The sequence below is a fragment of the Varroa jacobsoni genome, unplaced genomic scaffold (genome assembly GCF_002532875.2).
Source record: "Varroa jacobsoni isolate VJ856 unplaced genomic scaffold, vjacob_1.0 scaffold_1352, whole genome shotgun sequence".
In the NCBI taxonomy this organism is placed as follows: Eukaryota; Metazoa; Arthropoda; class Arachnida; order Mesostigmata; family Varroidae; genus Varroa; species Varroa jacobsoni.
This window is the reverse complement of record NW_019214254.1, coordinates 71,440-96,371: the sequence shown is the minus strand read 5'-3', so window position 1 is coordinate 96,371 and position 24,932 is coordinate 71,440. Positions and strand designations below refer to the sequence as shown.

The 24,932-nt window shown below is 40.7% G+C and overlaps 1 protein-coding gene and 1 long non-coding RNA gene across 12 annotated transcripts in view; one reads left to right on the top strand and one right to left on the bottom strand.

The window, feature by feature from the left end:
* LOC111269084 (Na(+)/H(+) exchanger protein 2) overlaps positions 1-24,932 on the bottom strand; it is an 87,039-nt gene that overhangs the window by 28,647 nt on the left and 33,460 nt on the right. For 8 of the 9 annotated variants that reach the window (XM_022848434.2, XM_086971960.1, XM_086971959.1 and 5 more), the window contains 4 exons: positions 7,696-7,799; positions 5,286-5,374; positions 983-1,103; positions 255-407 (listed from right to left, as the gene is read on the bottom strand). In XM_022848434.2, coding sequence (XP_022704169.1) covers positions 255-407; positions 983-1,103; positions 5,286-5,374; positions 7,696-7,799 — 467 coding nt within the window. Of the gene's footprint in view, positions 1-254; positions 408-982; positions 1,104-5,285; positions 5,375-7,695; positions 7,800-19,653; positions 19,722-24,932 lie in introns of those variants that run through there. The other variant, XM_022848440.2, reaches the window with a different exon arrangement.
* On the top strand, positions 1,773-17,448 carry LOC147752286 (uncharacterized). Of its 3 annotated transcripts, XR_015314466.1 has the most exons (4): positions 1,773-1,949; positions 12,128-12,212; positions 16,348-16,859; positions 17,142-17,448. It is a non-coding gene; the product is annotated as an uncharacterized LOC147752286 (long non-coding RNA). The 3 variants fall into 3 exon arrangements; XR_015314465.1 differs by having other exon boundaries at positions 16,348-17,448; XR_015314467.1 differs by lacking the exon at positions 1,773-1,949 and adding an exon at positions 10,004-10,553 and having other exon boundaries at positions 16,348-17,448.

The following is a 24,932-nucleotide window of genomic DNA, read 5'->3' as shown; positions in this document are numbered from 1 at the left end:
ACGTACACCGCATCCGACGCGCACTGAGTGAGATTAGTTTTACGATAACTTGTTGAGCCTGTTTTCTATAAAGATACCTGCGATATTAATGACTAAGCGCGAGCATATTATGGCTTTTATAGTAAAAGTACCCAAAAAGAGACTCCAGAATAGATAAGTTGTGAGAGTCACTCCGAGAACTTGAAGGTCGGACAAGAGAAATATTTTCTACAAAGAAATTGTGGGCCCAAGTTCCCACGGTATCTTACACGCACCACAGTTACGGCATCATTAAGCAAACTCTCCCCGAATACGATGATATAGAGAAGGTCGTTGACGTGAATCTCTTCGAACACCGCAAGCACGGCTACGGGATCCACCGCTGCGATGATTGACGCAAATAGAAAACACTCGAGTATCCCGATTGGCTAAAACAAAGGGAAATCAGTAAAATGTTGTTAAATCTGATACGCCCTCCCAGTAATAGATACAGTATCAAAACAAGCGCCAGCAAGGGGTCAAGGACGGAAGAACGAGTCTATCTAAAAGGCTTGTTTGCAAAGGCCGGCTAAAGTCACCATGGAAAGTACTTAGAAATTAAGAAGCTGGTATCCGTAATACATATATCAACTTTTTGTGGAAAGTTCATTTCAAACAACCCAAATCGTTGCAGTTTATCAATTGAGGCAGACGAATATCACAGTAGATTTTGTCAAATGTGACACAAAAAGTTCCAAGCCGCAAGTTGGTGGTGGTTGAAATAATCCCGATCCATTTTATAAGAGACATTCGGCTACTCGACATTAATAGATAAAATTCTAATTCTAGGATTCTCTAACTTCCAGTCCTTTAACAAGCAAGCGTATTATTGCTTTAGTAACTTCATTTGTGCAGACATTGGTTTTTCCCTATTTTATAGGATTACACATATGAATCAATAAACTTTTCATTCGAAAAATTGAAATTGATTATTTTCATAGTAGTGAAGGAAATGACGTCTCACCGTTGGCCCGTAAAATTCCGTAAGCCCGACACCCCAATGACATAAACCAACTGTAAGGGCATTCCATACAGTGGCTACGACCGCGTACATTAAGATCGTCCCAAGATTATCGAAAAACGACCTGAAATCATCGTTCAAACGTAGTCGTTATATAATTCACTTCGGGGCAAACATGACAATAAACCCCAACAGACGGATCTAGCTTAGGTCAAGTTCATTTGAGTGATTGATCGATAAAGTTAAACTATAACTTGATTGTTGCCTGTACGAAATACTATCTTTTATGGGGCACAGCGTGCCTCAATTTCTCGTTGCATCTGTCATACACAACAGCACTTAGCGACACTCAGTATACACTTCCCCGCTGATTCAGTGCTGTCATCATAGAATCGTAGCATTTATTAAGGTTTTGTAAAACCTAAATCATTCGGAGTTAACCCAGATTTCTATATAGGACTATTGGCCGTTTAAGTGAACTTTATCTATAGAAGCGCATCTGGAAACGACCCTTCCCAGGGCTGCTCATCGATATCCCGCTAAATAATAAACTGAAAGACAAAAAAAAACAACGCGATATACCTGCAATCAAAATTTACTACACCTCGAATGTATTTCACTCCCAAAATGTTAGGATTACTGCGCTCATCGAAGTAACCCACAATAGCGTCTTCATCAGATTGAGAATTCTGCTACCGTTCTGCCTGTACACTGCTTGTTGCAGTATATGGAAATATATTTTTTTCTGTTTTACGATCTCAGCTGCCTTATTAATATTACTACACACCTAATGTTCCAAGCAATGTCGGCTATTCGCTCAAACCAAGTGTGGTATTTCTCTTCTTTTTCAGTAGGCCAATTCACACAGAACGAAGTGATTACCTAGACTTCATGGTCGTATATACATGAGCAGGATTTCTGTGACCTGCAATGAATACACGGCAAGTCAGAGGCGTGAGCAGTTGCCCAGGTACGTGGTAATTAATCTTGACGGATATTTTCTGTTTTAAAATCCCAACTAATGGGTCTCTGCCAATAGCTCGTAAATGTTGATATTCGCATGCAATATAAGTTGACCATAAACAAATAGCTGTACGTATCCCATTGATGCTACTTCAATCGATAACCTAAATAGGACATCGTGGAGCCGTGCGCAGCCGTTCAGAGTCAGATCGCCTAATGGATCATGGCAGTTGCGGTCTAACTTCGGCTACTAGCATATAGTCGTCCAGCGCAAGCTCTCCGCTACTTCATTCGAGGTCCTATCCATGTTGTAATCTTTCACTGCTGCAGGCCCAAATAAGGCGAGCCTTTTTCGTGGCCTGTTTAGTTGATTAATGCGTCCCATTAGCCCCGGTGCTAATAGGATGACAATCCTTGTTGTCCATACCGTCGGCTAATGATATCAGACTTTGGCTGGGTACGATCTAGGTTAACCCAACATGTGCGAAAAATTCTGCCTAACTTCCAGTTATCAGATAAGCAAAACTTTTACGATATGATCTCAGTGGCATCGGACACGAACTGGTAGAAATCGCTACCTGGCTACATTTCGTCGCGGTAATCGGTCGCCACAAGGGTGCCAAGCAAACCTAAAAGACAGGATCTGACAGCAATTACCCATCGAAGCCGTCAGGGGTGAATAAGAGTCATTCCGTGTCATATAACTTAGTCTTGCGTACGGTTCTCGTAGTCGAGAGGGTTCGTTGAATTTACCGCTGAGACAGTGCTATGCACAAATTAGACACAGATACAAAGAAGCAATGAAAGTAATATCTCGGTATTTCTATATAAAGACGGTAGCTGTCATTACGATGTTGGGAAAAAAACGACAAAGCAATGGTTTGGACAAATAGAGCATGTTTCAAATCGAGGAACTATACGCGTGCTCGGATATGACTTAGCAAATAGATACAGTGCCGGCAAAATATGTCTCTCTATACCCTGTTATCCTTAAACGAACTTCTTTTTGACTAGATAGTTAATTCTTTTAAATAATTTTAAACCGGTAAGAAAACGAGACAAAAATAGAGGAAAGCGTCATTCCGGCGTAGCCTGGGTTGCTACTGGGCCATCAACATGCAGCCATCGCTAATTCAAATTTCAGACTTAGCAAATAGTTGGGAAAATCCCAATAGATATAGCGTAGCCTTTCTTAAGTACTGCAAAATGACAATTTTTCCTCACTTTTTGCCTTAGTGTATGATATGTTGAGGATCTTGCCTTATTGGCATACGGTAGAAATGCGCGCTAGGCGGCCTCGAACGAGCGGCTCTACTTCGTTTGATTGGGACTAATTACACACTATTATCGATAGTCCCGTGATATTATTTATGAAATAGGATGGAATGAAATTGAATTTCAAGTTGAAGCAACAAGGCAACGGTACTAGAGGCTCTTCAAATACGATTGCTTCAGGCATCTCCGCACTACAACGCATTTTAAAAGATGAAGACTTAGACAAAGTTGCCCAAGGAAATTTAGTTAGTTTTGCAAATGCCCTATACAATCACTTATTTTTCATAGTTCTCCGCCTCTAGCTCTAATCAAACGATGTGACAAATTGCTTCGACCAGAAAGGAAGGACATGCCCTTGAGTGTCCGCTTGAGTGTAAGGACGTTTATCAGAGTGACGGACGTATAATACAAGCAATCCGTATGCAATTCGAGATGTTCATTCTGTTCCAACTAAATAAACATTTTATCCCATTTAGCCATCAGTGATATAGCCTTTTCACTGTATAACTGCTATAAAGGTAAGCTAATCACTATGTTCAGGATTTTACTTTTTATAATAAAATAAATATACGCAGTCCTCTAAAATAGCTTACCGTCCTGTCCTATTTTTTGTTGCTATAAAGTTATTAACCAACCCTTGTTGCTCACGCCTGCAGTAACTGTGCGTGTTCTCATCAGGACCGATGCGATACCTTGACCGGTCGGCCTGGCCACAGCCGACGCTACGTTAGGTAACAGTTAGTTGAATTTACTGCGGAAATAAGGACATTCACAGCTTCAACAAAGCCCGCTTGAAATTTGCATAGAACGTAAACAAATGGCTATTTAGGAAGCGTCTATCTTCAACCTATCAACCTGCTAGAAATACTAGCTATAGTTACATGTAGAGGCAGACACGTGTCGCTAGATGGGCACAGTACATGGATGTTCAGGCGTTCCGTGGAGTACGCATATAGAATTTAGCTCTTTTATATGTACATAATATATATGTATATATAGAACGGGTCTTCGTAAAAAAAAACTTAGTCTGTATAAAGCAGTAGGTGATTCGTTTTAAAAGTTGACATCTGAACTGGCTATTCGTACCTAAAATCCGATTCGGCTCAGTAACTATACGCTCGTGATAGACAAAGCTTTAGCTCTTCTTACGTTGGTAAGTTTTTAGTTGAAGTATAATTTTAGCCTTTGCACTCATGATGCCAACAACACGCTAAAAAACAAACAATATATTAAAGCATGAGAACAACAACAATACAAAGCCTTGAATAAGGTTTGTTTCGAACGTAAACTTTCTGCTATGTTTAACAACTATGTTGAGTGTTCGTCCCCTCTCACTAAAGAGCTCACTGCTGGTCGCCATGTCAATATAAACACCGACAACATTACATCTAAGGTTAATCGCTCGTTTATCTGTTACGCAATCAAACAGCTAAAATGGTGTCTGCTATTTTACGACACGTACGAGTTCCATAGAATTCTGTCCTGCGGGTTCAGGCAATCCCAATGAACGATCGCTCGAAGGCCTTCCGACAAGAATACGACAACATTGTGGCCTGTCTCGAACGAAGCCCCACTTTACAAAGCAAACTTATTACCCATCCCCTGTGATTTGGCCGCGGGCACCACACGAAAACTCATACATTTATATGAATTATCATTTGAACTGATCGATCCAAAGATCTCACACAAGTAGAATCCATGTGTATTCGGCTTTCAGGTGTTTTGCAACAGGATTTTCCTCGAATCATGTAGTACACACCTTCTTTTGCCTCTACCCACACATGTCCACTTAATACTAACTTAGCTGGAAGACCTCTATTTAAGTTGCGATTATCACGAATATATGAAGCATGAAACAGAATGCGCCCGTCAAGATTCGATGAGGATACATAGTCGTTCGGTTAGTTTTTACAGTTTTCTCGATCAATCTTTCGGGTCGTTACGTCTCGTACCGCCATTAAACATTGATTGAAATTGTGGCTTTTTCCGGTACAAAACGAACTGTGTGTCCTGGCGCAATGTCGAATGCTTAGTAAATAAACGCTAAACCAGGAAAAAACTTGCCTACCTATTAGGCATGAAGTATCCTGCGTCGAGAATGATAGGCGGTAACATGTAGGTGAAGAATACGGTTGGCGTAAGCGGATTGTTGAATTCCTATACAAAATCAGAGATCGGTTATAGAGGTTACTTAGCATACGAACTATAATGATACTTATTATTACTGTTAGCATTTACATTCTTTTGTAGAATTTGCATAGATTATTCGAGCCCTTAGTTCATTAGTTGCCCATATGCAAGTATATGAAGATGCAGTAAATTCGTCAGAATGAGCATCATAAGTGTACAAAAGCTGAGCTTAATGCTGAAGAACGATTTAATAAGCTGCAGAATGTACTCAGGATCTTTTCGTAGCCCTCCAATTCCAACTGTTATATCGTAAAATATTAAAAATAATAGATGATAATAATAATAATAGTTGAAGATTTTTGAAGAACTAGCTAGGAATTCCAATAATAATGTATATCTTCATATACCGCCACGTATGCCAGTTGCCGTTATATCTATCAAACATTGCCATTATCATGCATTACAAATACACTCAATGCATATTTATTTAGTACATATTTTCCTATAAACGGGGTAGTCCTGTTATTTTGTAGCCATTAAAGCATGGGGATGGTTGACAAGTCTCTTTATCAATGCTCTACCCCTGGGGTCTGCGGGTAACCGCCTACTGCTACTGCACTAAAACGGACACAGCTTACTTATAGTAAGCGATATTTTCTGCTAAAGAGGGCTTGCCTCTTTTTGGAAGTTACTGGGATATCGTTACCCGTAGAACAACAACTGATATCATACGCTTCATCTTTAATCGAGTCGTTTCCCAGAGGTGTTCTTCGTAGATAGCAATCTAAATGCGCATACGCGTGCACTACAAATCGTATGTGTTACAAACGCTCATGAGTCGGATGTGCTATACCGCTTCGTCTCAGAATTAAGCTATCGTTGAAACGTCAGGGTATTAGGTCACTCTGTCTTTGTTCGTAGAGACAAGCCAACACGTGTATGTGATTGCCCAAAGTTTTATTAATTGAAGTTCCGTGTCGAGCTGGGGCAAGTGAAAAGAGGAATCGAACATAAGTGGGCAGCAGTCTAAGCAGAAATAAGCTTATCTGTCAGAGTTGAACTCGAAACTCGGCCCACATAAAATAGATTCTGTCCTGGTGGCGACTGTACGTACGTAAAAGTATTGAAAACAACATGCGTCATTTGTAGAGTTCCGCATTCAGCAACAGAAGCAAGATATTTAATTTGCGCATGCGCCTGTCAGAATAACAGGGTAAAATTAAAGTATGAATCTTCTGCCATATGTAAGCGGCTTGTCCGGTCGGCTCACTAGCACGAAGGCCCCCTAAGTCAACGCAATGGCCCTCCTGAGAGGGCGGAGGCTGACGCAAACGCCCGTTGCTGTAGATTCTTTTCAGTGCAATTCCGACTTGCTGAGAGGACTCTTTTCGGAGTAAATTCGAGAACTCTTTCCTTTGCACAAAGGTGCATCCGTCGTACGTAGGGAATACGAAGACCTCGAAAGACGACTCTAGACAAAGGACGAGAGACTTCATCAAAAAGCCTGAACTGAACTCTGTCGAAGAAACAGGTGGACTTCACCACATGAACATCATGAAATAACGTCACAGACCATAGGAAGTTGCTAGTTGTGTAACGCTTTAAAACCATGGCTTGGTTAGACGCAGTCCCGTTCCTTCAGCTGGATTACTTGCAGGCCATACTGGTTCGATCTGCCGGTCTAGTGAACGTTCGTACGGGTCGACCAGTTTCGGGAAAGGGGATCTAAACGCTACTAGATCAATAACACCTTTGCAACAGTATTCGGTCCATCTGGGAAGCGTAAAATTGCCTGCATGTGATAGTAGTTAAGACCATACTATAAACTCAATTCGATAAAAAAAATCTCTAGTTATTAGTAGATTAGAACTTGGCTTTACTCCTTTTTTAACTGTACTTGTACTCTAGAAAGCTGCTACTTTCCCAAGGCGTGAACTACGACTTTAACCGTCCAACTTAAAAGAAGCACCAGATTTTCGAAAAAAATGGAGAACATATAGTAGAAGGCCTGACTCTCACCCGTTAACAGTCGTAAATTGCAGGACAGGTTCTCACGTAATGGATAGACTGAATGAGCCTCCCTGGGGCTTTGTGTTAATTTGTGTGTGAGGCCAGATGGAATTCAGGACAAGATTGATGCTCGCTCCATCATAATTATCGCGTATCCAATTCAGATGGCCTTTTTTATTATAATCAGCCGGGCACAATGGTCGTACGAGAACGCGGATACCAAAAGTATTTCTACGTATCGAAGAATGGGTGTACGAAAATCTACTCTAGTTAACATACGCTCGTGTTTCGGAACGAAGACTACGTTTTTTGCTAAAATCCTGCCCAAATCACGTTACCTGGACGCCAGCGTAGTGAAAGAGTAGGCCAATAATTACTCCAATAACGATCAAAATGCAGGATTCGGGACAGATTTGATGCAGCTTTGGAGTTAGGTGAAAGCCTGAAAAAACGAAGAAAGAAAACAAGACGTATGATTAACGTCTATGCAATCCAGTTACGTCCAGCGTTAAATGAATCATTCAATTTAGAGCCATAGACCCAGAATAAAGCCGCGGTATTTCGTAATAATAGATAACCATTACCCATAACAGCGCTTCTTCTAAATATGTCTACTGCCTACTAACTGTTATAATGAATCAGATATTATGTCGTATCGAGTATACCTGTGTCAAAGGCTTTTAAACATTCTTCCTATGGAAAACTACCGTCTGGCACCAATCTATATTTATCCAGCGCATAAGAGCAAAGCTAAGTTATTGCCGTAACTTGAACAATGTGAACTATCGAGTTGACCTTTTGAATAAGGGTCCCCAAGGATCTCGGCTTTGAGCTGCTCCATCGTATGACAAAATGCATATTTCGTCTCTCAGTGGCGAAGACGATGTCTTTTCTGGTAAATATCATGCGTCAGTTTACTATTATGACCACCTATTATGACCAAAAAACGTGTCCACAGGTAATGTGACAGCAGGTAGATCGTAAAAAGCTATTAATACCACGTAAGGAACGTTTCTGAGCCCTGTCTGGCTAAGGAACAGAGATAGACTGAAAAGCAAACTATGAAAATAACTGAAGATACACGGTAGTATACATGTATATAGTTCAGACAGCAAAATGTCTACCAGGTCTGTCTAGAAATGAGGCACGGCAAAAAACACAAAGGTTAGGTTCCACCTATTCGAATTTTTGGCTAATTGTATTTGTCGTCATTCTGATTTCGTTTAGCTCTATCAGATCATTGTCTTGGTCGTGTTATATGCTATGACATGAATCATGTTGAACATTCGATTCTAGTTGTTTAGAAAGTTGGTTTTTATCCGTCCCTTTTAAAATCACGATAAAATTTTCTACGAACTTCATTGGGCGCCATTTGCCAACATCGGTACCCCATCTGATTACTCAGATTCATAACAAGTTACATGATTTCTTCATTCGACAATGAAGAATATATGGGCTTGCGTACATAACCGAACGTATCTTTCATGGCTGTATCGGATGCATCGTGAATAAGTTAACTGGCGACAATTGTTTATCTTCCGACGGAGTCGTATTAATCGGCCTCTGCAATATTAAGTTATGGCGTTTGTAGCTAAGCTTGCATTTATAACAGAATTACCCAGTTTCGAGTACTAACGATACGCAAATATAGGATCCGTTTTTAATTTTTTTTTTTTGCTGTTTTAGATTATTCGAGCCTATAAGTATGGTCTATAAGTATGTATATTTTAAGCTATTTGCGAGTATAAATAACGTCCGTAAATAAGAACTATATGTTTTATATTAATTAATTTCGTAAAAAATCAAAGTATAGATAGGTGCAGAATATAAAATTGTCTAATCTCCTAAATGACACACAGAGGGTGGTCAACGTTTCAAAGAACCTTATTAATTCATCAAGCTCGTGTGTAAGGAGCCAACGGTCACAATAGCACAACTCTAAAATTACGGATTCTTAGGTTTCAACGAATATCCAAGGTATCTAGCTACCAGAAATGATCTCCCACCATAACATACCCCAAATATGCTATGTGAGGATTTACTGGAGATTCCTTTTTGTTTGGCCCCTTCGGCTGCCATTTGTCAGTGGCAGTACCCGAAAACGCCATCAACTACGATAGGTTTTTCTCACTAGGTAAAAACAGAGACAAAGCGTAATAACGTCAACAATACAAATGACAATCACACATTTGGTGAAAACGTCCAAATCCATTTCTGAAATAATGAAAATTACATTAGAGGCCCTCACAATGTTTCGATTTTATAGTAGAAATGTTAACACGTGATCCGATCCGAGCCTATTTCTGTATGCACTAGGATCTAGTCCTCAAGGAAGGTCTGTTACAGCGCATACGGTCATAGTTTTTTTCCTTTGTCGACATATTACGGACCTCGCTAAGCTCGTATATATACATATATCCATTACATTCTATGTAATAGATACGAAAGGAAGGGCGCCAGTCCAACGGGACAGTGAAACCCTTCGACTGTATTATCAATGATGAAATTTGCAATAAGCCTTTCGCTAACGGTCTGAATAGGTTCGGTGCGGCTTGTATATACGTGTGCGCATAAACATATGAAATTATAAGCTTTTCTGCCCCAGAAAAAGTTATATAATATAAATAATATTTATGTATTTGCATTTGATATATCTAATAATGTCCATGTTCCAGCCTATCTTTTTTCGGTCAGAAGGGGCAGTAGCGTTTCGTTCCTGATCAATTGATATTTAAGATTTTGCTACGCGATGGAAGTAATATGAACGAGCGCTAACGTTAGCGACTAAATGTTAGCGACATGAATCGGGGCCATGTTCAAAGTTCCTGCCAAAACTATGCGTCGTCTTATATAAGATATGACGTTATGCTCGAACACTCGAATGATAGTTGAATTTTACTGTAGTATTTACCCAGGTTACTTTTCATAGTCAGACGGCTGCTAGTGACCGTCTAGGAGAATTGGGTAAACTAAACCTTTATATTAACGTGCGACTTCGTTTGGGTGCGATATAAGCTCTGCCTACGATATTGAACAAAGTTTCCGCTTTAGCTCACAAAGTCTGGACATGTGGCCTAAGGAGGTGCTATGAAAATTAACTAGTGTAGCCTTCCGTTCGTTAGGAATGGACCGTGAAGCCTGGGCCAGGCATCCTTCGCTCCATTTTTTTACGTGGATCGTTTCCTGTCCACGTGGGGTAAGAAACGCCGCAATAGAATACGGAGATCTTGTGTGATATCTACTTCTGTTACTAAATACCTCTAATAGTTATAATGATGATCTGAGCGAGCACTTTGGAACGCCATTCAAGCCTATGGCCTAGAGCCTATGGCCTAGAGCCTTGTAATCATTCTGATGTCTATCAGGTAATGAAACTTCGCGCACACCTTGCACTTTCTGCGTCTTTGCATTTCTCTATCTGAAATTTAGCACATCGTTAGAGACCCAATCACTCAAAATACGTTACTTTACAATCTTTATGTCAAATCCAAACAGTCGTGTTGTGCCTATTTAAGCCAGTTACCGCCACCACTACTTCAGTATCAGTCCGGTAAACAAGCTGAGGAATACTATACAAATATGCCTATGAACCGTCATGCGACAAAACCAGCAACTGGCATCATAATAATAGCGACAGCTTGGCTTACTTATGGCTACCTTTTCGCAGTTTCCATTTCTGATCAACGCAGTGACTTCAGGGGTATCCGTCAAAAGGGCCCCCATCATTACAGCAATTTCTACTTACTTCGTTCCATCCAGTGTTGATTTTACTTGGGTAGTACCTGGCCGCTGTGACCATGCTATGGTACGCCATCCGACCCGACATTCACGTCGACGTAGATAATCAACAGCGTTAATTATATGACTATTATCCAACTGCGTGCAACTATATCTATAGTTACATTATATTACATGTCCTGTCATTATGTCCAGGCTGTCCCCTGGCCATTTACTAAGTCTATTTAGTCGACAGATGGCAAATTGTCATTTAAATTCATATAGATGAAGCAGCTGTCTTCGCTTCTAGCTTATTCGTTTCCGTGCCGTCTACCCATTTCAATCGATCTTCTAGGTCGCGATGGGTATTTATTTTTAAACTGGCGACTACTATCTGGCCACCGCTCAATCGCACCGACCGACCAACGGATCATTTAATGTAACGGATGGTCATTGTTCAATGATTGTCAAGATGTAAGGATAATGATGGCGGTGTTTTTAATGATAACGACAATGATTATGTTCACATTGGTATGGCAAACATTACGCCATCCGCAATGCGACCCATCAGTGTGACAATTGTTGGCTGCACGGTGAAGTCTGTCATCGTCTGACTGAGCCGCATGAATCCTTAAGAGCGTCAATGCAGAAAGAATCCAGCGTCATTTTAAATGATGAGCTCGGAATGTACCTCCACGCTAATTTTCCGTATGTACCAGTAAATAACGACCGTACACGCAACACTGCATTGGATATGGGGGGGAGGGGGGCGACACCGCAGTGAGATGCCTGCATTGCTTCTGCTATCTCAGTAATTTCAGGCTCGACCAACTAAAAGGTGCTCGTGTTGTCAAAGGTACCCCCCCCCTCCCCCCCAAAGACGTTGTTCGACTTACCCAGCCTTCAATACGCTGTATAGTGATGCTGTTATTATGATAGAATTGTCTAATTATGAGATCAGGAACACGGTATCAGCGTGTGTGCCACTATATCTATATATAGTGTGAACGTAATGCATAGAAACACCTTTATAATTAATGGTTGTTGTTACAGAAATCGATACGGCACGATAACCATGACAACAAACCTTCAGAAGAAGAAGAAGAAGAAGAACCGGCAATCACGGAAGAAAAGAAAGGTATACCGAACAGGACCGATTCATAAGTAAGCGAACAAAGTTCGTATTCCACAAGCACATATTTTACTTTTCAGCTCCTGGGACATGTTGTCGATTTTAATACATGGAACTTAGTTGATCGATGTGTGAAACAATGAAATTTCGATTCCAGTAGATATGTCTTTGTGTATTTGGTCCTATACGCGGCCCAGTTGCTCCATGGTACGCATCGTCGACTTATCAAAAGCTGTACTTACAGGTCCACGATCTGGAAAAGCAGAACCGGTTCCATGGTCTCACACATCGATTAGCCATAAGGCATTTAGTTACGAGCAGTTAAAACAATTAAACGCATAGCAGAAACACCCCCACGTCATATTACAGGCGGGCTACTCGTCGTCTGGCCCCAGTCAGAAGTACGCTTTATCTAGAATTGTCGACTGCGTAGAAGATAGCGCATTTGAGAATGATACAAAGTCACAATAACAGTAACCCAACAGTAAGTTTGTTTAATCAACAGCAATCGATTACGAGCAATCAATCGTAAATTAATTAATTAATTAAAATTAACGATTGCGGATTGATCTGCGCCGAGACTGATGCACACGCTCGATCCAGTGTGTACACAGGTACACGAGTGATCTGGAAGTTCCATGCTGGATACGAGCCAATGTGGCCAATAGGATTTTGGTGGTTAATTTAACGGACGGGTGAAGAAGATAGCGGTAGGAGGCGAGCGCAGATTTTCTGTTTCGTTTTCTCCGTTGAATATGCAAAGTTATATCTGCTTGCGTGTCAGCAGAGTATGGCAGCAGAGTCCGTAAATTAGATTACAATTATGAGTTCAAGTGTAGTGAACGATTAGGTCTCCGTGAAGTACGGAGCTCTTGAACGCAAGACATGTCCTTACATAGGACAAAGGTGTTCCGCATAGTAATACTAATTATAATAATGAATGGTTTGCTTTGTATTTAATCACATTTGGCGTATAGTTTCTAGGATAATAAGAACAATAATACAAGTACATCTATATATATATATATATATATATGTCAAGTTACGTTAGTTTTTTAAACGAAACCGTTGCGTGCCTATGTATATGCTTATATAAATAATTCACATTTTTCTAGTATTTACAGAGACAAAACCTCTACAACTAACACACAATAACGAGCTCACTGTAAGGAATGCCTTTTTTGTACTAACTGCTTTCAAGCGAAGTTTCAACTGTGTAAACCATCTACGTGCTCTGCTTTCGATTCGATTAAAGGGAAATTCTGAAAAAAAATCAAACTCTGTACAGTATAGGGACACAGAGATGAATAACAGATGCCCCAAGGAGCTTATCGCTAGCCAACATAATGTAGTGACATAAGAGATGGCCACCTAGGCTTAGTCCAGCTAGCCCCCTAGGATTCTCCATAGCTATACACATTTTTAAGTCATTTCCGTACTATTGTTAATATTTTACTCGCTATAATTTTACTTCGATAACCAATGCACATGGTCTGCAAGCCGCAGCATTGGTTATCGAAGTAAAATTAGCGTAAGCTATAAGCGACTTCGATCGTGGATCCTTCAACAGCTTACAGAAATTTTTTCCTAGTGCTCGTCTCCGCCTGCCGCTGACTACTGAAATAAAAACACGAATCACACTTCCTACCTATATGGGTCGGTCATGTCTGACCCGCCACCCCACTAAACCTAAAGATCACAACCTTTTTTTATCTGATACTATTAGAGCTATCGATACTGACTGCCCATTTCAACTGGCAAGAATCGTTTTCTTTTCGCTTACGAAAACTGCCACTGCATGAGCATTTCAGAGTCCACGTAACAACTCTGCCTGCCACCACCGGGGCAACATACAAGGCTCTATCCCAGTGTTATTAATTTGTGTAGAAATATCTCCTCGTAGAGCACACAACGTATTGCTGTTAAATAAGGATCGTGACTGGCCACGATACCGCCATATTTCAGACAAACCAGGAACACATGGTGACAATGGTCACATCGGCATAATCGCTCATGTAACCTATATAGCAACAGAATCATTCCATGTGGGTGTGGGGACCGCACAATAGAAACAAAGCTAAACACTGCTTTCTGTTCAAGGCAAGAGTCCACCTTTTTTCAGTTGGTGAAGTTTTTTTCTTCAGCTCCATCACCATCCTTCCATCACGCATCGGGAGTCACCGTAATCGTCGTGCGGCCTCACGTAGCCGCGGGAAATTTGAAACAAGACTGATATATAATAGCTGTAATAGTCAAAGGATAATCAAGTCTTTTTTCAAAGTCTTCATGACGATCGTTCAACAGTAACGTGTTCATCCACAAAAACGTAGGAACGCTTCGTGGGGAAACGGTCTAGATTCAAAACCGGGCGTCGAGATACACAGTCCGTTCGGTGCTGGCGTCTCAAGCACAGCCTGGCGGCACCGTACCAGTCGAAATATTTGTTCAGGCACCTCTTCAGGGACGTCTTCGCAGTGTCGCTAGTTGTCGTCCGATTGGGGCAACAGTCAGCTTGAAGCACCGTTCACCAGCAGAGATATTTGTACACGAGTACGTCATAATAGCGTCTGCTAGCATTTACCATGCATCTACAATTACTTTGCGCGTGAATAGGTCTTTTCTATTCCGTTCGCAAAAAGAAAAAAGGCCGAAAACGAGAGAGAGCGAGACGCGAGCAGATGAGGCCTGAGAACTTCGGCGAGCGCCAAATCGTTTGAAGATGAGGATGCTCGCAAAATGATGCTGAGTGTCCGTTGGCCTAACTGGTGTTGGGGCACAGCTACGAAATTCTATTGAATTCAAATATAAGGCTAACTAAGATAGCTGTCTCTTTTTTATTGTATAGGAAAGAAAAAGAAAAGAAGTTTAAGATGATTTCGAAACGATGGCAAAATGATTGCGCATACAATTCTCGCGTTTAGTATATACGAGTTAATGCAATAACGTTTGTGCTTTACGTGATGATACGGGTGTGTCATATAACGTATTTGTTTACGTTACAACTACACGCGTTTTAGTCTTTTCCTGTGTGTGTTGCAGACATAGAATCGATGCTTGGTTCTAATCGGAACCAGATTCCTCCACGTTTGGAAGAGGTGACGAGACGTTTCAGGCCGCAAAAAACAGTGAACAGAGTAAAAGTAGAAGCAATTTTCGGAGCGGACGATTAAGAGACTGTGTACTTTCGTATTACTTGGCGGGAGAAGTTGCTTCAACTACTTAGTTAATGTGTATCAAGTATGCACTTCTCGAATAGAAAAGTTAGTCCACAACCTATTGTATCCTAGTATCCCACCTAGTAAATAAATTGATTTCGCTTGTTCAGACTACCATATAGTGAATGCCCAACCAGTGAGCGTCTAGTAAAACAAAAAATGCACGCCGGTTAACACAGCATAGATTACTTTATTTTGACATGTTTTGCTTTCTGCGAGTATGGGTGTACTTATGTCGAAAGAGTTCAGAAATTTCATTTGCTGCCATTCTGTGAACGGTACGCGCAGTGGCACGCTTATGCCGATCTGCGCACCAGATGCACCCCGTTACATCTGATGATTATGTGCAGTAGGCGGCGTCTGAGCGTTTCGCCAGTACATCAAGGTCAAAACGAGCCCCTATACCACACACTTTTCACATGTCGGATACAACCGGATCATTACGCCAAATCATTGTAATTTTCAGAATATTTTTAGTTAGGGAGCCATTTTTTCAATTGGCTGCAACAAGCGCAGCGCGGGCAATTGTTTGTTGACAACTGAATCACAGCCAACAAAGCTGTTATTCAATCAAAATCATCAACAAAAAGACCAGACGACAACAACACGAATACAAACAACATCGACAACAAATATTGAGAGAGACGAAGCGCTCGCCAGACGAATATTTTTCATGCCATATCAAAATTGTCGCGCTTTGTTGTGTCACTATATAACGCATAGGACGTACAAAGCTGGGAGTAGTTAACCTTTTCTCTGGATACCGGTTCTCTTATATCTGTTACATTCTCGTAAGCGAAGATTAACGCGGCCGTTAGTTAGTTGTCCTTTTCGTTGATCGTCTGTCGGCGGCCCGCAGGGGAGCGGAAGCAGTGAGGGGGGCAACAGTTGACTTAAAGTCTGTTCCTGTCTTTGGATGTTTGCAGGCGTCGCAACAAGGCGCTAATAAACGACGGAAAATAAACGCACGGGAAAAGAGAGATCTAGCGTTGGTTCGTGTAGTTGTCCTCGTGAGGTGGCGTAGTAACAACGAAGTCACCTACTACGTTTAAGGATACGTGGAATGGTCTAGGTTTGAAACCTTGCGTAGGCACGTAGTTTTTCATTGTGTACTAAAGTGGATCACAAGTTGTCGAAAACAACGCTCTTTAACTATGAAATTAACGCCGGATGTAAAATTTCAACGTGTATATGTATTTATAATACGCAGTCCGCCAGTGAGAAGGACAAAGGCTTATATAGTTTCGTGAACAAAGGGCATTGCCATTGCATAGGCTGATGAATGCATTGAAATTCTACAGTGTTTTTTTCTGCTTAAAAGTATAGAAATGTTTTATATTCTAGATGGCTCCGCCAGCGGAATGATGGACTGACATATAAAGAGCTATCTAAAGAGAATTTCTGCGTACGATCTGGGAACTGAACGATACTCCGATGGGTACTACCTCCTTAGTTATATTTAAATTTATGAGACATTCTGGCATCGTTACTTGATTAGTTTTTGACGCAAAACAGTGTGAACCGCAGCTCTCATATCCTACAAAACAAGCACCCATTACTAAGATGCACACTTATCCTATGTAATCACGCATTTCTCGATTCAATGATCGCAAACAAACACCTTTTTCCTTTGCTGTTTTACATCGAAGAGAAGTTTTTATACGAACCTGCCAAACGTATGTCCTTTTAGAAAAGAGTTGTAATCGAATTACCACTTTAGTCTATAGCCACGGAGTTATTCGACGCACTTCTTGACGTCCCTTTTGATTCAACTTGGGTAGTCGTCGGACGGACCTACCAGCATTACTTCGCCAAATGTATACGAATCAAACCATACATTAGTCCTGCCTCCGGGTCGAACTGGGCAGCAGCCGTTGTCAGAATCAAGTTCAAGGACACGAACCGATCGGGTCTATCAATAAAGGTCAACCAAGCCGTAGGAGCCACAGTGTGGAACGAACAAGGCCGATCAGCAAAACTACGAGAGAACGGAATAATTATTACGTTGCAATAGAGTAAAATGATCTTATCAATTCTTGTCGTTTCTGCCAACCTAAAGCTTTGTACCAAGATTGCATGCCACAATAATTATGAACTAGCTAATTAGCTCAGTTTTTATTGTTTAAACTTTTTTAGCTATGTTCGTTTCTTAAAAGGTTAACGCAAAAACCCCGTCTAAGAGATCACACCCCTTAAGTTTTAGGCAGTTCCCGTAGGAGTATTAGCTAGGCTTTATTTAGAATTTTCTAATGACAGTTGTACCTACTATATTCATCAGGTCTTTCTGTCTGTACCAAACGACCCTAGGTAAGTACTTCCTCTAATGCTGCTTCGAATTCGGTATTTTTTAAACACATTTATTTTATTAGCTTTCCGTGGCGAGCTAACCCTATTGGCCAGTATAGCATGGCCCAACTGGATTCCGCGTGTTTTTTTTTTGTGATAAGGATACCTGTCATATAGGACGTGGTATAATGTAACTAGCGCGGCTTGAACCAGCGACCATGCCGCAGTCGGCAGTTACAGGTCAATTAGGCTTTATAATAAAGTATGAACATAATGCTGACTTGCAATGCAGCCCCGCAGGATGTCCTTAACCTTAACCCTGGAACGATCGAAGGTGCTTCATCATCTAAATAGCTTATAACCTAGAACGTCCTTTTTGCCCAGGCTTCTTATTTGCACGAGACCGGCAATGGCAACTATTTTATCACTTGTATTATTCTGTCGTAAAAAAAAATATTTTTTCTGGCACTATTTGCATAGTGCGCCATGTTTTTCACGCATCAACGAGTCAATAGTGCGCGGAAGGCACGCTGTCACTGTCCGCGAGCCCTGCAGTCCACTTGAATGTTTGCGTAAAGAGCGTTTCCCAGCGTACCTCACGTACTCGCCTGTAAGTACTTCTATCCCCGTGACAACCCGCGGCGTCGAGGAATTGCCCCGCTGCCAACAGATCAGAGTTAGGAGCGACCACTGTCATGGACGGCTATCTGTCAATAATAATAGCAATGTCCCCGACAACCCCACAATGAGGCCTCCACAACGATTCCTTCCTCTACAGGCCCACGGCCAATACAGGATACCTATAAAGTCGAATGGTCATTGTGGCCCTCTCCAGGGCTACGAATCAATGATGATTCCTGTACACGTTGGACAGATCCAAAAATAACTGGTAGAACGGCGACAGCAAGAACAGTAGAAATCCTATATAGAGGGTTAACAGCGCAGAGGGTTACTGGGGTATATGCCCTGACTCTACGACCCGGTCAATGTGGTCAACTATCGACAAAACGGTAAAACACAGCAGTCGATAATGATGGTGTAGGGATTTCATTCGCCTAAATACGTGCGAATAGATCGGTGTTTTGCTTCCGAGGTGCTATATGTTCATTCAAAATGCCCAAAGTATTTACTGGAGTAACTAAGAACGTCAAGATGAGTACACATCTGTTCTCTGACCTTCTCAAAGCGTTACGAGGAGGTCCGAAATCACCGGCACACCAAAGTGTAAATTCGTCGATGAACTTTACAAGTAGACGCATAAGTTCTACTTCATTTGTTAACAGTGAATAATTTAAGTCGTTTCCTCAGAAGTTGTATTGGTTTTACTGTTCTATGCGAACGGGAATGGAATTGTTCAATAAAAAGTGGTTGGGCCCTTCGTTACAGAACTGTCGTCAACGGATAGAAAAGCAGATCCCGAACGTCTATATTCATTTATTGATTAGAGCTCCACCCGGAGTGAACTGGTGCTTAAATATCTTATATATACATTGTTTTTATCGAGCTGTGAGGGATACTTCGTCTGTTTCAAAGGGGCGCATTCATATATTTGAATATTTCTGTTAATGATATAATAGTTATCGAATCAATATACCTCATCATAATATAATATTTATAGTTAGTTATAAGATAATAATTGATATCACAATAACTCCATCCCAGAGATAGTACGTACCAGAATAAATTATTTGCTTTTAAAAGATATCGCTGTTCTCTAGTGTGTATATATATATATATATATATATAGGAAATAAACATGTATTCGTTATAGTCTTGCTATTACGTCAAGCCCTTAAAGATCTGTTTCGGCTGTTGATAAAATAGGGTTTCAGCTGAATCAACGCCGAAATGCGACTTATGGATACTAGGTTTGTTCTAGTAGCTATCGTTTTGGCAACAGATAATCCAAACGAATATCTACAAATCTAGTGATCTGGGCGTGGTACCTTTAGACTCACTGCGATGAATTCATCTTTCCGCCATCTCCGCCCACTACAACTATACACAGGCCAGCACGAAAACGCCGCGAAAAAACATATCGTCATTTCACATCCTACGTCACATTGGCAAGTGTGTCCTATTCACAAGGCATGACACTTGCGACAATGTTTGTTCCACTTGCCATCCTGATTATTTCAAGACTAGATCAGTAACGCTTACAAATCTCTGACAAGCCGCTGTTCCGAGTTAAACGGCTGGATGTCGAGGCAATCTTTAGCGCAGATGCTTGCCACGAATGCCGATCATACGTGTCCAATTTTTCTACGTTTATTATCCTTTTTTTCGTTCATTTCCTACGCCTGGACATGGTAAACCTCTTCCAGCGAAGTTCGGTACGCGACAGTATGCCCAGCGCAGTTAGTGGTTAATTCGGGTACCAATAATAAGATGAGCCGTCGACGACGGACGTTTCTGGCTCGTCTGGGTGGAAGCGGCCGACAGTTTAACCATAGGTCGTAAAATGTTGGCCAATACACCCGTTGCAGAGGCAACAAGAGAACTACGACTGATTATATAGAATATAATAGTTATCTAAGCGGGGTTATTTCGAGTTCGTGTCAGCCAGAGAGTCATCCAGTCGATTTATTGTTTGGGGTTCAAACAAATGATGTATATATATATACGTATTTTTTTTTCTTCTTTAATCTTCTACCCGCCAAGTTAGCGGCGAAAACATTTTTCCTACGCTGGGCTCCAATTCAGAACTGACGAGCTCAGTAGGAATAAATTCGAAGATATTGGGACACACAGGAACTGTTCAAGTTTTTGCGTACTTTAAAGATTTTTACCGGCCAAAAAAGCACGCCTCAAGAGCGTGTCTATCCAGAAAAAAAATCAATAAAATGTAATCACGATGGGTGAAGCTAAGCACTGAAATGCTATTAAGTTATCCAGCAAAGATATATTTAATCTATGCTCGGAAATTAATGTTATCCGAAAGGACAAAGTTTTCTTTTTGTAAGAAGCAAGCTGAAGCAGGCCCGATATTAGCCCTATTCCATCGCCAAAAATCATATAACCAAATATCCAAAGGGCAGCGGCATATGTTATTAATGGAATAAGTAGCGCGCGCATCTTAAACGAGATTTTGAAAAGCACATATTGATTTTTCTTATATTGGCTATTCGCCGTCCAAAACGTCGCAGTCCATTGACTCGCCAGATGAGCCAGACTTTGTTCTTGGAACAACGTCCTGTATTGTTAAACATAAAGGCTCAGTGCAAATCACTCAGTCAGAGGTGTCCTTCTCGTCGTATCGCGTAGCACCAAGGACGTAATAAACTCAATTGTATTATGGCGAAAGTGGCTACTAAATGCGTGCATCTGCAGTCTAGGCATGCTGACTGAACATCAGGTAGCAAGCTAAACAATAACTGATATAGGTCCTACAGTTGATTTGGCAAATCGGCCTGGATGTTCACGGTGCGGTGGGTTTGTTGAATAATTTGTTATTGAAGCTACTGCAAGATCAATACTATCGAAGATTTACACGTTTTTTTTTTTAATATACCTTTATTTTTTGTTTTTAACTTCGCTTAGAGCAATTGTCCCATTGCTGGGTACTGCCGTATGGTACGGCTATGAATGTTGGCTGTGGCAAGTACTTCGCTGGCTGGCACTTTTTAACATAGCGTTTAGCTTCCGATTAGGCCAAAAAGATTGTGTTTTGTAGAAATCATGCTGCTCTGACATTAATTTAATTATCGGATAAAAGCTTGTTTTATCTGAAGAAATGAATACTTTAAAATTTTCCCTTACCAATTTGACAAAATCTGAACAAAACAAGTTATTAGAAACCTACTAGACAGGAATTAATGTCAGAATTTTCATTTTTATTAAACTGAACTTGATGGTCCTCTTTGAATACAACCATTATAGTGCTGATTAAAGAATGGCGCTCTCTTTTCGAGGTCGTGCTCAGATCGTACTATTGTCGCTTACTGCGAAGCCAACAAAACAAACCTACCAGCTAGTAACAAGGCGCATTTAAAAAACAACGACAGTTCGTACAGGTTTTAGAATAGGCTTAAAAATCCTAGAATTCTCTTCTTGTACGTCGAAATATACGAACGCTATGATAGAGTCATCTTTGTTTTTAGGTCAATCTAGTCATAATTTTTATAGCTGTTATTATGTTAGAAAAACACGCGCAGGAACGGTGGCCAATCTGTGCCGACAGCACAACTACGTCGAGCTACTGCCCTGCGAAGTCAATAGATGTGGCAATATGGAAACGGTACCCAGAATACAGAAATGCAAATACAGTTGTGTTCTTCATAGGAACGCTCTGTCAGTTAACCGTTTATGAGTCTGATCGGCTTTGGTTTTTATTAGAATTATCTCTTATTCAGCGCGCACTCCGTACCTCAAAGAGCCAGATACGCGTCCGCTTCGTTGAGGACTCTAAATACATTTCAAGCCACCTCAGTGACGCAGGCTGCCCGCCACTGTGCATACTATAACCCCATAGAATAGGTAAAATAATATATAATTTTTGTGTGGCTTGTTGTTGACATCGTATTACACAATTCGCATAGTCTTTTCGTGAAATTAAGCCCTGGATTGCACTTGACAATAGCTATTTCTGCGGATTATCTCGGCCTCGGTGCAGTGCGTATAATAAACGCGTTTATAACAGGAACGTTTCCCTATGGACAGACTGGATCGTCATCGAAATGCTCAGGCCAGGCAGACTGCTCACGCCAAAAAAATCGAAGCTGTCGTTAGAGGGAGCTTTTTTTTTGTTACCTCTCGCTGAATAGCCTGCGTAGTGCGGGTGGATATATAGCAGTCTGTAAGCATCGGCCATAGACAGATGAGTACACATTTGATAACTCTGATTTACAGCACTAATGTCGGGTGGGGCGGTGTCATAAAAAACATCAGCTACGGTCGTCGTTTGAACATATTTTCGAAAATATAAATATTTTTGGAAAAAGCTGCGCACCAATTTTACTACTAATACGATGGCAAACGATTACCAACGAAGGACAGAAATAAAGCGCAACTTTTGGGAAGATCATCGTTTTGTCCGTATGCTTCATATGGTGAAACTTATATTCCAAATAATTACAATAATTATTAAACGCTAAGGTCGAACGTATATACTCTCGTATGTATATATATATATATATATATATATATATATATATATATATACGTGAATGAATATCGTTACACAGTCCTACAGATAGCAAGATTAAGCGGACTGCATAACGCTATGAAGTTTCTGTGGATGATCTCTACTTGCCTTTATCTACAAGCACATATCATCAAAAAATATGTATATAAATTTTGGGTATTTTGGGAAAAGATTTTGGGTATGATTTCGACGAATCGACACGAGTTATATTTATGTGATAAATGTTTCGGGTTTTACGTTTTGTCCTTCTTTAACTGTACCCTTAAATATATAACAGCACGTGTACATACATACGATAGAAGTGAAAAAAGAAGACGAAGTAAACCAACGACTGGCCTTAATTTGCCAAACCTGGCTCCGCTCAAGTCGCATCCTTTACTCATTCATGATTTAAAGAAGGATTTAAACGACATTGCTGGCATATAGATACGGACACATCGTAACCGAAAAAGATTGTATGATAAATCTACTTTTTATTCCTGTACGTGCCTCCTATTAGCTAAGCCCAAATTCAATGGCTGTTAGCTGTTACAAATCGCTGGGAAGGTGCCGAAATGAAGTAAAATCGTATTGAGCATCCCTAGTCGCTTTTGTGATCAAAGTTATGATCACTGCTGATTCTGCTAATCGGATACAGGTGTAATAGGACGGCACCTTTTCTGCGCATTTGTCCTTAATTGATATTTTTAATAATAACTTGTGAATGGGGGCATACATCCATAGTATTACTAAACCAACATATCTGTTCAGCTAGCTTTGGCAGAAATCGAAAAGCAGAGTTGTTCTTTGTACGAGTTTTGGGGATGTAGTATGTTCTGCAATGGCAGACTATCCAATTACCGTAATAGTTTGCACGTTTTTAAGCAATATCATCTGTTCTATTTAGTGATTTCGCGTTGTTGACAGAGATGATAAGCATTTGGTTGTATGTGTAGGCAGCGACGTCCAAAATTCTATTTAATCTATTGTAATTTATTGTATAGTAAATACTATGCCTTGATTTACGCGTCATTTGGGTGCTGCGGAAATAAGTCCTGAATATATTGGTTCTATTCCTGTGCCTTCAAGTCTAGTATTCCGTTTATATCATAGTAACAATGATGGCGGTCAGGAAACTTCTTAAGGCTAGAGCACAATTTAAGGGCATCCATAAGTAAAGATTATCGTTCCAACCTCGACTACCGAATTGGTTGCGTTCAAAACGATAGCTGTCTACTGTTTTTTTGCTTAATTGACAAGTTCCCTTCCAAAACAAGATAGCTTTACATTAGCAAGTTAACGCGGAATCCCTTACTTGCCACTAGCATGTCGACATACAAGAGATGACACAAAAGCCAGACTGGACCATTTGGCAGGAGTTATTTCAAGACACAAATGGGTATTTTCGTCTCGATGATATTTATATTCTACTGGTAATTTTTACGGGTTCTCGTAGATAGAAGTCCGTATCACCAGGTATAGGGTTTACCCGTCAATATCTATAAAATACAAAAAGAGAGTACATTTTGTGAGGAGCATGCGCTCCCTGCGTTTGTCCAGTGGTATCGCAAGTTAATCATATTAATAAAAATCAGTTTCTTTACCATCTCTATCGCGCGGATATCAGATGCAACCCTGAATATGTATCATTGTACTACTACTACGTATACATTTAAATCTCATCATATACAGTTGTATGATATACGGGATAGAAAAACGTATGATCAAGCTCCTTCTTATCGGAGCAACTTGCTTAAGTGAAGCACAAAAAAGCGTTCGAAGAAGATATCGTTGTTGTTGCTGCCAGTGTTGTCAATAATAATGTTGTTTTGTCAATAACAGCTAAATCTTAGTCTGCTTTAGCCAATCAGAAGTGAGACTATGTCATGCATCGCCTGTTGACGTCAGAGAAAAAATCCGAACAGGGTAAACTGGAAACATATTACAGCTTCAAATATTACGCCGAACATCAGGCAAAGTAAGACGGCCCAATCAAAATAAACACAGCGGTGAGACAGATCGAAACTGGGACACAACTATAGCACCGCCACTAACACTGCCGGTTCGGCTCCGAAAACAGAAAAAGCGCATCATATACTCTCT